The 15,002-nt window shown below is 42.0% G+C and overlaps 1 protein-coding gene across 1 annotated transcript in view; it reads left to right on the forward strand.

Annotated features, from left to right (window-relative positions):
• Positions 1–11,857, forward strand: part of SERPINE2 (serpin family E member 2) — a 230,477-nt gene extending 218,620 nt beyond the window's left edge. The window contains exons 6-10 of the mRNA XM_028731075.2: positions 2,066–2,264; positions 2,385–2,485; positions 2,832–2,918; positions 3,993–4,076; positions 8,031–11,857. Coding sequence (XP_028586908.1) covers positions 2,066–2,264; positions 2,385–2,485; positions 2,832–2,918; positions 3,993–4,076; positions 8,031–8,068 — 509 coding nt within the window. The 3' untranslated portion in view covers positions 8,069–11,857. The remainder of the gene's footprint in view (positions 1–2,065; positions 2,265–2,384; positions 2,486–2,831; positions 2,919–3,992; positions 4,077–8,030) is intronic.
• The last annotated feature ends 3,145 nt before the right edge of the window (positions 11,858–15,002 follow it).

Raw genomic sequence — 15,002 nt, forward strand, 5'->3', positions numbered from 1 at the left:
GTTCTTTAAAGGAGGCTTCACCAACCCGAGGAAGGAGGTGGGATTAGGGCAATGCTGGTGGAGCCGGGAAAGAGAAATACAGTGGTACCTCGGGTTAAGAACTTAATTTGTTCTGGAGGTCTGTTCTTAACCTGAAACTGTTCTTAACCTGAGGTACCACTTTAGCTAATGGGGCCTCCCGCTGCTGCTGCTGCGCCGCCGGAGCACGAATTCTGTTCTCATCCTGAAGCAAATTTCTTAACCCGAGGTACTATTTCTGGGTTAGCAGAGTCTGTAAACGGAAGCATCTGTAACCTGAAGCGTCTGTAACCCGAGGTACCACTGTAGTGATTCTGCATTTCATTGGCCTTTTACTGTGTGTGAGGGTGTTTATATAAACATTAAGATATAAACATTACGGAGCATAATAATAGAATAATAATAAAATTATCATAAGAACAGCCCCCTCCCCACACACATTTAACAGGTCATAGATTATTTAATGGCTGAAGGCCTGAGTAAAGAGGAATATTTTCATCCAGTGCCTAAAGACATGTGCCAGGCGAGCCTCTCTGGGGAGAGCATTCCACAAATGGGGAGCCACCACAGAAATGGCCTGTTCTTGTGTTGTCACCCTCCAAACCTCTCCGGCAGGGGAGACATAGGGAAGGGCCTCAGAAGACAAGTGGAGGGGCTGGGTCAGTTCATATGGGGAGAGGCGATCCTTCAGGTACTGAGGTACCAAGCCACGTAAGGCTTTATAGGTCAACACCAGCACTTTGAATTAGAACCAGAAACTAATTGGCAGCCGGTGCAGTCAGGCCAGGATTGGAATTATATGCCTTGTCTAGACATGGAATAGTTGGTATTCACCAGTGTGCATTAGAATCAAACTTAATCATAAGTTTTGTTTATTCAGGCCTGTATCAGGATCATATGCTGAAAACATTGGGGGATGTCATAATGACTCCCTGTCACCCCACAGAACCCCTGAAATTTCCATGAACCAGCCTGTGCAGGTGTGCTGTCTGAAAATCTGTAGCAGCAGAAAACATTGCACAGGCAGAGTCTGGAAGTCTGGGCAGCTGCCTATTGCTACTTGCTTTCCTTTAGCCTAGCCTGAAAGGTATGGACAAACTCCTTGGCATCAGGATGAAAATAATAATAATAATAATAATAATAATAATAATAATAATAATAATAATAATAATATAATATTATATCCCACCGTCCCCAGCCAAAGCTGGGCTCAGAGCGGCTAACAACAGTAAAAATAGCACAGTTTACATAAAATCACAGTCAGTTGATTGAAATACATTCTAAAATCAGTTCAGAATCAAATTAATGGCAACCATTGGGCTAGAGTTCTGTGAGGATTACAGAAGGAGAGAGGGGGTCAAACTGTGCCTTGGCCAAAGGCCTGGTGGAACAGCTCTGTCTTGCAGGCCCTGCGGAAAGATGTCAAGTCCTGCAGAGCCATAGTCTCTTGGGACAGAGCGTTCCACCAGTTTGGGGCCACGGCTGAAAAAGCCCTGGCTCTGGTTGAGGCCAGCCTAACCTCACTGTGGCCCGGGATCTCCAAGATGTTTTTACTTGAAGACCGTAAGGTCCTCTGTGGGACATACAAGGAGATGGCTTTTGTGTTTCTCCCATGAGCATGGGAAGAGATGTTCTGATGGCCAATGGGGCCAAAAGGGAGAAGGAACAAGTGACGCTCCCCCTCTGGCCTGAAATGTTTGTGGGTGTGCTGGCTTCATCACCTGCAGGGTGATTTGGAAGGGGAAGAAGTGACCTGCAGGGCAGGGCAGCAGCAGCAGGTGAAATGAAAGGGGCAAGTTGGGATATTCACAAGGAAGTTCTGGGGCAAAAAAAAAAGTCATTTTTTCTGCCTTTCTTTCTCTGCCAGCAACTTCCTTGTAGATCCCTAACTCTCCTGCTTCAGGGAACAGGCTGAGGACAAGCTGATCCAATTTGTTTCAACAGCTACTTATTCCTGAGACAGTGTTGCAATACAGACTGAAGGTTTTCTTGTCTTGGATTCCCCCCCCCCCAATCCCATTTCTTTTACTTGCTCTGTTTCTTTCAGGCACAACAAGTACTCCTAATGACTTGTGGTACAATATCATTGAATTGCCATACCATGGTGAAAGTATCAGTATGCTGATTGCTCTGCCCACGGAAAGCACAACTCCTTTGTCTGCTATTATTCCTCACATTAGCACGAAAACGATACAGAGCTGGATGACGACTATGGTGCAGAAGAGAGTGCAGGTTATTTTACCCAAGTAGGTTCTGTTCCCCCCCACTTTATCTCACACATATTTATGTCACCCCTATTGAAAAATCTTTTCGCAATTGGACTTAATTTCAGTCTCAGGCTGATGCTTTTCTGTTGCTCCCACCAGGTTTACTGCAGAGGCAGAAACAGACTTAAAGGAACCTTTACAGGAGCTTGGCATTCGAGATATGTTTGATCAGTCAAAGGCAAATTTTGCAAAAATAACAAGTGAGTTACCCTCTCATTCTTTTGTCCATGAGTTTTAGGACTAGGGATTTGTGGAAATAATTTGGTTGGCTTGAATTTTATCTCACTTCTCACTGAAATTAAATTATCAAAACACTGCATTGTGATCTGTCAGTGTCATTTTTTTCATGCCAAGTGATTACCTGGTACAATTTTTTAGCAGGTGGGGGGGGGGAATGGCATATCTTAATAACAGCATACGGAAGCAGATTGACTTCTCCTTCTGTTTATGTATAATGAAAAGGGTTGGCTGCTCCCTGGAATGTAGCATGAGGATGTGTATACATAATATTTACGGCACATATGTTCTGTGTTTGACCCTTAACAGGAACAGGAAACATTCATGTATCTCAGATCTTGCAAAAAGCAAAGATTGAAGTGAGTGAAGATGGAACCAAAGCATCTGCAGCAACAAGTAAGCATTTCACTGGTTCTCCCTAATCATCATTAATGCATATAGAGATTTTAGGTTTTTTAAAAATAGAAAAAATCATAATTTCATTAAAGTATAGCTGAAATGGCATTGCCAAGCCAGAATAATCATTTAACAGACTTCCAGAAAGCACTTGTGCATTCCCTAATAGGAACTTAGGAAGGCAGACCAATGGTCCATCTAGGTCAGTTTTGTCTACACTGACTGGCAGCTGCTCTCCAGGGTTCAGAATGCCTTTCCCAGCCCTGGAGAAGTGGGAGATTGAACCTGAGACCTTCTGCATGCAGAGCAGATGCTCTGCCCCTGAGCGAACCGCTTCCCCAGTTATGTCACTCTGCAAGGCAAAATTCTTCACTTGGAGATTTTTCTTTTCTTTTTTCCAGAAAGTAGTGTAGAATTTTTCTAAATAAATATAGCTTAAAGCAGGGGCGTTCATACACTCACCAGAGCGATGTGACTCTCAGTAGCTACTGGACTTCAGCATTTCCAAATTATAGAGTAATTTGCCCAAATCTAATTATAGTTTAGGAATATGGCATTTTAAGTCTCAGACTGATGTCTTTCTGTTGCCCCCACCCTGGACTGCTTAAAAGGTAAATAGATTAAATTCTTCAATTTAGGAAGTACTGGTATATTGCTATCTATTTAGAAAAATGTTCACTGGTTCCTACAAAAAGGTCTAAAGGTGATGCAAAAATGAAAAATACAAAGTGGCTTACAAAAGTATTCAAAATACAATAATACTAGGCAGGAACTTTTCAGAACTTGTTTTTAAACCTTGCTTCTGTTTAGGCACAGCTGCCCAGATACGTAATTTTAAAATGTTATTTGATTGGGTAGGTTGTTTTGCAGTTGCTGTTTTTATTTATATATTTTTTGGAGGGGATGATGTTAACTTGCTTTTAGTGTTTACTTTAATGGATATTATTTATATAAGCCACTTAGAGGGTTTTTTTGTTTGTTGATTAAACAGTTTATAAATCTTGCTAAATAAAATGTAAAAATAAGTTTAGAACTATCGAGTGACTATTTTCCCCCTGTTTCTGTTTGTCCAAGCTGCAATTTTAATAGCCAGGTCATCCCCACCTTGGTTTGTGGTAGACAGGCCATTTGTATTCTTCATACGACACAATCCTACAGGTAAGTAATATTGACTTTCACTGAATTAAATGCAAACAGCCTTCCTCAGGAGACAGAAGCCCGCAGCTAAAAACAGACACCTCTTACATGCTTTCTTGCCTTACAAAATTTGGTCCTCAACCTCCTCCCTCCTTATACTGTGCATAAGAGATTTCTTCTCTTGGAGGCAATGCAGCAGCCTGCAGCTGCGCAGGATTTCAACACTCGAGGGGTTGTTGCCAGGGACTAACAGGCCCCTCTGTTCCACTGGCATATTTATTAGCTCATCTCCATAAATGGTGCATGCTGGAGGTAAAAAGTGCCAACGCTGTGGAGGAAGAGGACTTCTGGCATGAGTTCCCAGACACAGGCAGCTCAGGACATCAAAGGCACATTATGCGATTCCGAAGAGGAGCACTGGCCGGTTGTCAAAACACACATCTCCTCTCTTTGCTCCACTTCGAAACCCTGTTTTTCTTCTAATTGATATTCTAGGCTCAGTATGAGCTAGCTGCTTAGGAAAAACACCTTCTCACCTCCTTCACCCCCATCTCCGCGCAAAAATGACTCACAAGGGGACTTGAGGGACCAGGGCATCTTAACACACACACACACACACACTCTCTCTCTCTATATATGCAACATTTCAGTCATCTCATTGTCTCCTCCACAATCACCCAGCATCAAAGCAGGCTAAGAACAAAATCTGCTGGCATGCACTGAATATTTTAAAGATGCCATACAGAAGCGGCAGGCTGATATCAGTGGAATCTTCTAGGAAGTGTTGCTCCTGGTAGCAGACATCAGATGCATAAGTGATTTATATTTTTTTTTACTAAAGCTGTACCTGGTGGGTTAGATCTTTTGAATAACGGATCAGAACTGAAAGCCAGCACACTTCGTACATCCACCTTCGTACATCCAGGGCTTGTCCTGAATTACCGTATTTTTTGCTCTATAAGACTCACTTTTTCCCTCCTAAAAAGTAAGGGAAAATGTGTGTGCGTCTTATGGAGCGAATGCAGACTGCGCAGCTATCCCAGAAGCCAGAACAGCAAGAGGGATCGTTGCTTTCTCTGCGCAGCGATCCCTCTTGTTCTGGCTTCTGAGATTCAGAATATTTTTTTTCTTGTTTTCCTCCTCCAAAAACTAGATGCGTCTTATGGTCTGGTGCGTCTTATAGAGCGAAAAATACAGTAATAACTGAATGTTTGCTAGGTATTGCTAAGTGTAGCTGCTTCCAGAGAATACAAAGGGCCTGCAATACACCTCCCTGCGTGAGAGGTGTATTGCAGGCCCTTTGTATTCTCTGGAAGCAGCTACGCTTAGCAATAGCTAGCGAACATTCACTTATTAATTCAGGACAAGCCCTCTGTATATAACTTCATAAGAAGGGGCTTTTTAAAGCAGGGAGTTAGGAATGAAATACTCTGGGATTGAGGTTCGGAATATTTGTTTGTTTCCCTTGTTAAAATTCAGTGGCCCTATTCAGGCAATAAGAGACCTCAGGGAATACTGTCCTGCTTCTGATTTTTGTAGGTTGCTCTGGAAGTCTTGATGGTGCTTTAAATAAATGAAATCTTGCATTTTCCAGCACTAGCCTTGGGGGCAGGGGAGTACCACACAAGTGGGTGTAGGGATAAGCCCGGTCCCTGTCACCCTCTATGGGTTCGAGGGCAGCTGTTTAAAGCAGGGAGCCTGTTTCATCTTCTGGAAGCTCCCCTCGTGATGCAAAACCCCAGTTTCCCACAAGCAGAGAAGTCTTCCTGCTGCAGACACTACATTTCAAAAAGTCAGATTTATTTGTTTTAAGTACTTTTTTATCCTACTCTTTAGCCGAAAAGAGTCCCAGGGCATCTTAACAAAAATCAGCCACAATTCAGTCTCTGCACTGCAGATAAACATGACACACAAGGAAAAAGGAATTACAAGGAAGAAAGAGAAAAGCAATCTCAGAGACCAGGTCTTAAAAGTTATAGTTCTTATAAGAAGCAGCTAGGGTATAAATAATTTAGGTAGCCTGTTGTAATGGCTGCCACTAGGTGATAGTTGAAGGAAGGGCCAAATGCAGCTGTTATTAAGTAGGCCTGCTTGCCTTAGTTTGTTTTATTTTTTTACATTTATATGCCATGAGAATCTTACCTTGGTGGTGTGTATAATAAACTGAGTTAAAACAATAAAAAGACAGATAAAGAAACTGACATGCTTTATCACATATGTATCAGCAGAATTGTATAAAGTCACCTATTAACAAGCATCTTACAATATGCATTTAAATTAATTCAATAATTTTTTGTTAGTTCTCAATATGAAAATATTAAGTTTGGTGGCCGAAGTTTGGAAAACAAATAGTACACATACTAATTGACTGACTGACTGACTGACTGACTGATTGATTGATTGATTGATTGATTTGTGTAGCGCCCTTCATCTGAAGATCACAGGGCAGTTCACAACATAAAACTACAAAATGAGAACACAAAATACATAATAAAGCAAACAAACCAATAACCTCCCTCCCACATTTAAAAGGCCATAGAATTTTTAGAGAATTGTTTTCCCCTGTGGCCTAAAGATATGTAATGAAGGCACCAGGCAAATCTCCCTGGGTAGAGCATTCCACAAGCAGGGAGCCACTGCAGAAAAAGCCTGTTCTAATGTTGCCAACCCTCTGAACCTCTTTGTAGAGGAGGCACATGAAGAAGGGCCTAATCCCCAGTCTGTCCCGACAGTGGCAGACCTCAGGCTCTCAAATTTCAGCGGTGCCCTGTGCATTGCTAAAATTCAGTGGGTCCCCTGGTCCCTAGCACTTTGTTCTACAGCAGTGTTGAAAGGTGCCCCCTGCAGCATGGTGGTCAGTGCCTTTGCAAAACCACCTCTTGCCCAAGGCCAAAAACACACCCACTCCACCCACCCAGGTCTCTGTGATACAGACCAGATCGGCCTCCTTGTCCAAATCATGGGTTTGGGAGGTCTTACTCAGTGCCAACCTGGCATTGAGCAACACCAGCCGCAGACCCCAGGGCTGCACACATTCACACTAGAAGGATCTTTATGTGCATTTGAGCTTTTCTCGCTGTCCCCCCCCCCACCCGGGCAGCAGATGCAAACTGATGAACAGAGCCACTCTCTGATAACCCACATACACAAGTATATAAAGTGGCTTTTGTGAACTGGCTAGCTGGGAGCTCAAGTCCAGAGTGCATGCCTTGCTTTCTTCCTCTCTGTTCTTGGGAATCATTGACAGTGTCTGCTGAAGTAAAATTGCACTGTACTCCAAAATGTTGAACATTTTTTTAACTCCCATTGATTTTCTGGTACTTGAGTGAAATTAGGGGATTTAAAGTTCTTCAGTTTTACCAGATCCTGTTCCTTAGTGTAAATTACTAAATTGAAAGGGAGTCCTTGTCAGGTTTTAGAAACAGGCAGCAAAGTATCTTTACACAATAAAAGCAGAATAGTGGTTTCTACTAGGATAACCTGGCTCTTTAAAACACAAGTTTTATCTTTTTCGAAACTCTGTATCACAGGTATGAATGTCTACTGATTTTTAAAGAATTCTTACATATTGTCTGGCGTTTAACGGTACCAATTAATTAAAGTATTAAATTTACATTTTCATATACCAACTCTCGCCTCTGAGAAGTTGAATTCATGGACTTGTGAGAATCACCATTTAAAAGCAGAAGTACTGTTTCCTTTTAGAAGGAAGTTCAATATTTGATGATATTCCCTATTAAAACTATGCATCAGAATCAAAATGACCTTAAAACTGAGCCTTTATCTTTTAGAATCACAGACTAAAATTGGGTTCCCCCTAATAGTCATTAATACATTCAAGCTTGCTGCTTAATTGAAAGCATTCTTGCCTAGATTGTATTGAATGCTGAACCATCTGGAGGATTTTGTTTTGTTACAAAACAGGTGAATTGTGAATCAATCCAATATCTGCAATAACCTTTTCTTGTTCCACAGGTGCAGTTTTGTTCATGGGACAAGTCAACAAACCTTGAATGTGGGAGATTTTCCTTCTGAAGCAAATTTTAAAATGAATGCCCTTCTTCCGTTGAATATTTTTGTACATTATTATTTGGCTATGAACTAGCATTTAAGTGTGGTTGGTCCAGCTAGGTTTTGAAAAGGAGTTTTAAGTAGCTGGGGAGTGTTGTGGAAAAACAGAATGCCTTTTCAAAACAAGATTCTTAAAACTACTGATTAGTTCCCTGTGCTAATAACTTTTGAAATTTGGGGTGGGGGTGGGGTATTGAGTATTTTGTATTGTGATTTTAAGTCTTAACCAGAGTTGGAACTAAAGAAGCAACTTTGATTTCTGTTTGGTTTGTACATAAATGCCCTCCTGCTACTATTGCCATCCACTGAGTGGTTTGATGAGGCATTGCCGTAAGAATTTCAAAGCTTTAGCCATTTTTATTTTATATTGTGCATGCACTGCTGAGACTTAAAACAACTAATGTCCCAGTTAACGCCTTTGCATTGGTGTAATGTTAAACTTGTCATTGCTAGTATACACTTTCTATGGATTTAAATTTTATATTTTTTTGTACAAAGGGAAAAAAAATAAAGTCATTATGAACAGATGAAAGCAGTGTAGTATCAAAGTGATGTTGGCAGAGATGATTCGTGAGTTGGATGTAAAAGGTCGGCTGCCAAGTGGAAGGAAACGCAAGCTTGAATTCTCTGGACTGATGGGATTTTGCTGTGCTCTGGTATGCGGTAAACAGCTCCAGCAAAGACTGACCTCCGTTTACTCAATATTCTGAAATGTTCCAGACTGTACTATGTATGCAGGTATCCTAAAATATCATTCCTGCAGGTAATGCAGGGACAAGATAATTGTACGTTAAGAGAAATTCATTAAAAAGTGTCTACGACTGGTGTAGCACCATAATTAAATACAGAAGAAATTGTTAACTGGACACAGCCACCTCCTTTGGGTAAACCTTTTTCCATGTGTGTTTTGGTTGTGTGTACAAATAAGAACGAGATGAGCTATGCCATCCCTTGAGTCTGTTGGGTTTTGAATACTCTGCAGAGAAGTCCGCATATTTTCCCACCAGCTTGATGAATTTTAGCTGCCCCAACTGAGACCAGGCATTTTCTCTTTACCTCTCAGTGATGTTTATTCTCATGAAGGTTAATCTCTGTTCAGTTAAATGGAAGTTGTTTCTGATATCAGTTACTGTGGCGAGAATGTATCTGAGAAGGCCAGTGGTTTTTATCTTGTATGTAAAGGAGAAAGAGAAATTACATACATTCTCCATACGATCAGCAATAAATGTTCCTTCTTGTTTTGGAAAACCTGTGCTATATTTGACGCATGTTGACTTTCAACACAGGTTGAAAACTTGCTACTACATGTATCTTCGTGCTTGTTTTGGAATTAGCCCAGTTACCACTTTTGCTCTTATTATTCATTTATACTTCTTAGGACTGCTTCCCACTTTCACCAAAACATTGGGCCAGTAGGTATACAGCTTTAATTAGCAAATTTGCCTTGTGGTAAAGAGAACTTGTAAGTTATACTCCTCTCTCAGCTGCACATTTGGGATATTAACCTAGTGGTGGATGGTTGCGGAAGGACCCCGAGTGAGAAGCAGGGAAGGGAAGACCTCCCGGGGTGAGAGACCAGGAAAAGAAAAAGCTCTCAAAAGAGAGCTTGGGAGGGTTCAACAGTTTAAGGATTAAGAGCTACCTTTGAGAGAGGACTCTGCATTTTCTGTTTTCTTTCTCTCGTGTTTTTATTTTTATTTCGTTTATTTTATCTTACTGCGTTATGAAAAAGCTTTAATAAAAATTCTTATTTCTTAAAAAAGGAATATTAACCTGGGAAACTGAAGAATAGATTATCCATTCCAGTGGAGGGGGGGGGCAATAAAGTACCGTATTTTTCGCTCTATAAGACGCACCAGACCACAAGATGCACCTAGTTTTTGGAGGAGGAAAACAAGAGGGGGAAAAAAATCTGAATCTCAGAAGCCAGAACAGCAAGAGGGATCGCTGCGCAGTGAAAGCAGCAATCCCTCTTGCTGTTCTGGCTTCTGGGATAGCTGCGCAACCTGCATTCACTCCATAAGACGCACACACATTTCCCCTTACTTTTTAGGAAGGAAAAAGTGAGTCTTATAGAGCAAAAAATACGGTACTTGCAGAACAGAATCGTGTAATTTTACAAAAGATACCACTTGATTACTATAGTTTGCTATACTATATAGGACTTTTTTCCTCCAATCCAGAAAAGGTAGGGATAAACTGGATTGTGTTTTAACATGTTCTAATGTGCCTAAAAAGCTGGTGTTGGATTTACCACTGTCCCATTTGTGTTAGATAGGAGCCATCCCAGATTATTCTGCCTGCCAGAGGAGAAATGACAAGCAGATGGTTAAAGAAACAGTCCCTGTGGCTAGCAAGAACAAGCCAGAAACTGAAACCGCGGTTTAATCCTGGCTTGTTCTTACTAACCATACTTTTAAACAAGGCACAGTTCCCAGAGGTCAGACACCACGGAGCTATGATTTTTATCTAAAATAAAATAAAAACAAAAGTTTCCAATCTCATTGGGGGCTAAAGAGGAGGAAGGCAGGAGTACAGAAGTCTGATGCTCATTCACGTAGCAAGAAACCATTATTTCAGCTGAACTAGGCCTGTATGTAAACTCCTGTTTTATACTAAGCCTTAGCTAAAGTTTTTTTTAACATACAACCCCACCCTGAGGAGAAGGTCATAAAATAGCACCTGCTTTAAGCCTCTGCTCCCAAATACTAACCAAAATGGAAGAGCCTTTGAGAAAAGGTTGTTTCCTGGAGGACCACAGATGGAAACTCTAGCAGTTGAAGTGAAGAGATGTCTCCACACAGCCAACATGTGCTTGGTTACTCTAAGAGCAAATACATTGTTCCCCTGCTTTTTTTTTCAGAAGGAATTGCAGAGGGGAACATAAATATGCCATCTAAATTTTCAAGAATTGCTTAACAATCTTCAGTTTGAACCTCCGTGACACCATAGGAGGCGAAGGTTCCACTTTGTAGATATGAAACTGAGACTGAAAATGACTCGTCAAAAATCATCTGATGCGTTCAGACAATATTTGCATGGCCTATAGTCAAGTGAATATTAGAACCCATATTTCTCAGCTGAACGCTGGTGTTTTAATCACATCATTTTGTAATGTCTGGTTTTGCTTAAGACATTCATGCCTTTGTCTCTGAAACTACTAGGCCATGCGTGTTTGAGAGCTTGTTCAGCTTTTGGACAACTAAGTGGTCTAGTTTTAAAAATAAAAATGTTCTAGCTTTGGTCAGGAAGATTAATATAGCTGCTCCTTATTCCTATAAACTCAATTATTAAGCATTCCGCTCAAGTAAGAAATGTGCAAGTGGGAAACCAATTAGTGCAAGGGGTTTTGTACACCGGTCACCCCAAATGAGGCACCTGCCTGATCCTGCTATTCCCCACCTTAGTATTTGGTTCAGCAAGAGTCTGCATGAGGGGTAATGTAGTTTATGAGCATCAGGACCCATTCAATTGCAGTCTCGTTTGGTGTATGTATTGTTAGTATGCAAGCTTATCTCTACTACGTAATATTTAAACCTACAAAATTGTGCTCTATTTTGATAGTGTGTTGTTTTTTTTAGCAAGGCACAGTCTGTTGTCAGAATATTTTGAATAACTTGTTTTTGGAGATTGAATTGCAGAGGTTTGGGGGTTTTTTATTAAAAAGGTTATAGCACCATCTTGTGGTCAGATCACTGATATAACATTGAATAAAACCTTCTATCTATTTATATTAGTGTGTCTTGTTTATCTAGTTACATTACAGTGCTTCACTACAAGTAATTCTAAGAAAATCCAGAGTCTGGCAGGACCTTTTTTTGGGCCAACTAAAATGTCACAGGTGTAGTAGCATTTTTTAAAAATAACAATAAGAGTAGGAGGCGCAGATGATCAGTGTTACTTTTTAAAAGCTGAGTTTGCTATCTAGAATTGGAAATCAAAAGTGCCAGGCCAAGAAGAAAATTATAAAAAGAGGCAAAAGCTACAGTTTATTTCGAACCAAAACTCAAAATGCTACAATGATCCGCAAATGGAACAATGCATGCTACAAAACTCATGAAAATGCTATTTAGTGGTACAGAACAACAACATCTAACTCCACACTGCAACCTATTGTTATATATGCCTCATGGGTTCAGGACTTAACTTGATCTCCTTTGGAACCCAATAGGCTTACTGACATTTGTAGTATTTCTTTATAAACGTACAGCTTGAGAAGAGGTGGAGGTACAGCTTTAAACATTCCTAGGAGGGTTGTACGTGCACCTCAAGATGGCTCCAGAACCAATTTGACTCTCCGACACTCCTCAGTCTGGCTTTCTGAAACCAGCATTTCTTCACTCATAAGCTTGACGACATCACCCCCAGTCAAAGGAAAGGTGAAGGGGGCAGGGGAGAAAATAAAGACATGCCCCATTTTATGAAATAGGCATTCTTTTCCCAGAGCAGTCTGGCCATTTCCTTGTTATTCGGGAGAAAATTGTCCCTAACGGTCCCTATAATAACCTATCACCTTAGTTTTTCTAATAATAGAATGAGCATGGGTAGGTCTCCTTGACTGGTTTGCAGTGGCAGTTCTCTTACCATGAGTACTGGCAGAGGCCCATCCCAAACCCATAACACTATTTGGCAGGATGGGGAGCTGTGTTGTGTTGGTGCTTGAAAAGTTTATTTCTCATTTTCAGAGTCATCAGGTATTGTCCTCACCTCCACAATCATGAGGGAGAGGGACATGTTCATTTTTTATTATTTTTTTTAAATTGAAAAAGAGGGACATCTGGTAATGTAATACATGCCCCAAGTTCAAGGCTGTGGACACATCAGCAGTTTAAAACACAACCAGGTGGTTTCCATCTGTGGCACATGATGTACACACCAGAGAGGGGAGGAATGCATTTGCCGGAAGCGCATTACCTGATCTGCTTCCCTGCGCTTTCAGCCCCCTGACCTCCAATGAACTGTCATCTGTGCGTGTCCAATGGCTGTCTGAACTCTACTAACCGCAGCTTGTGTTTTCAAATGGTGTGGCGGAAAATGCATCAGACAAGAGTGTTTCCCATGAAACTACTGGATACCTATGGATTGTGGTTAATGTCCTGTGTACTCTGCTTCAATCAGCAGCGGTGGAAGTGCACTGGGGTCAGAGTAAAGGGAAATGAGTACACCGCCCTCCTACCAGGACAGCTCACTTTTTAGTGGTTTGCAATCGCCGGCAGCCAGTAACACGTTCCTGCTAAAGTTGGTGCTGACCAGCCAAGAACATTGGGGCGACTGCTCTGAAGCAGCTTGAGTCTGTTGTGGCAAGCACCCTCTTTTTAAAAACATGCAAGCTAACATGAGCATGTTGAACCCACATTGTCTTGCTAGAGTGGTGCATGCTCTAGTTATCTCCTGCTTGGACTACTGCAATGCGCTCTACGTGGGGCTACCTTTGAAGATGACCCGGAAACTACAACTAATCCAGAATGCGGCCAGCTAGACTGGTGACTGGGAGTGGTCACCAAGACCATATAAAACTGGTCCTGAAAGACCTACATTGGCTCCCAGTACGTTTCCAAGCAAAATTCAAAGTGTTGGTGCTGACCTTTAAAGCCCTAAACGGCCTCTGCCCAATACACCCGAAGGAACGTCTCCACCCCCATCGTTCAGCCCAGACACTGAGGCCCAGCTCCGAGGGCCTTCTGGCGGTTCCCTCACTGCTAGATTACAGGGAACCAGGCAGAGGGCCTTCTCAGTAGTGGCACCTGCCCTGTGGAACACCTTCCCATCAGATGTCAAGGAAATAAACAACTACCCAACTTTTAGGAGATATCAGAAGGCAGCCCTGTTTAGGGAAGTTTTTAATGTTTGAAGTTTTTTCATGTTTTTAATATTCTGTTGGGAGAAACAGAATATTCTGCTGGGGAAACCCAACCAGATGGGCAGAGTATAATTATTATTATTATTATTATTGAGCTTAAGGGTGTGTAGTGTCTTGACAACTTTTCACCAAGGTAATAGCTCTCACCTGAAGAAAGCATCTCCACCCCTCTGTGGGGTCCCTGAGTTCAGAGGCAGTTGGGGAACAATGTTGGGGGTTAATTATTGCTTGTAGGTTTCACTGAGGTTTCTGGTTGCTTATGGCTGAAAGCAGGACTTGAGGAACCTTCAGTTTGTCCCAGCAAAGCTCTTCCTAGTGCTCAATTGCATGATGGAGTTTGCATAGTAACAATGTGTACTTGAAAGTATGCCCTATAGAATTCAATGGGGGTTAGGTAAAGGTAAAGGGACCCCTGACAGTTAAGTCCAGTCGTGAACGACTCTGGGATTGTGGTGCTCATCTCGCTTTACAGGCCGAGGGAGCTGGGCGTTTGTCCGCTCCGCAGACAGTTCTTCCGGGTCATGTGACCAGCATGACTATGCCACTTCTGGCGCAATGGAACTCCGACATCAGAGCAGCACATGGAAACACCGTTTACCTTCCCACCACAGTGGTACCTATTTATCTACTTGCACTTTGATGTGCTTTCGAACTGCTAGGTTGGCAGGAGCTGGGACCGAAAGACGGGAGCTCACCCCATCGCGGGGATTCAAACCTCCCACCTTTTGATTGGCAAGCCCTAGGCTCTGTGGTTTAGACCACAGTGCCACCCGCGTTACTCCCAGGTAAATGAGTTTAGGATTGCAGTCTTAGGTGATACCCTTACGGGAGACACTTTAGTCTGCAATATGCACATCTAAAAGGCAGCCTTGGTGGTGGTAATGGGGTGAGGGAATGCTTTATCCTGGTGGGAGACCAACACGAATGCTCTACACTTTCTGATTCCTTGTGGGACAGAGAGGTGAGTGGCACTTTCTCAAGTGGATAGGGATGCATCCTTTTCCTTACCCCACCCC

Source organism: Podarcis muralis, chromosome 6, assembly GCF_964188315.1.
Source record: "Podarcis muralis chromosome 6, rPodMur119.hap1.1, whole genome shotgun sequence".
Classification (NCBI taxonomy): domain Eukaryota; kingdom Metazoa; phylum Chordata; class Lepidosauria; order Squamata; family Lacertidae; genus Podarcis; species Podarcis muralis.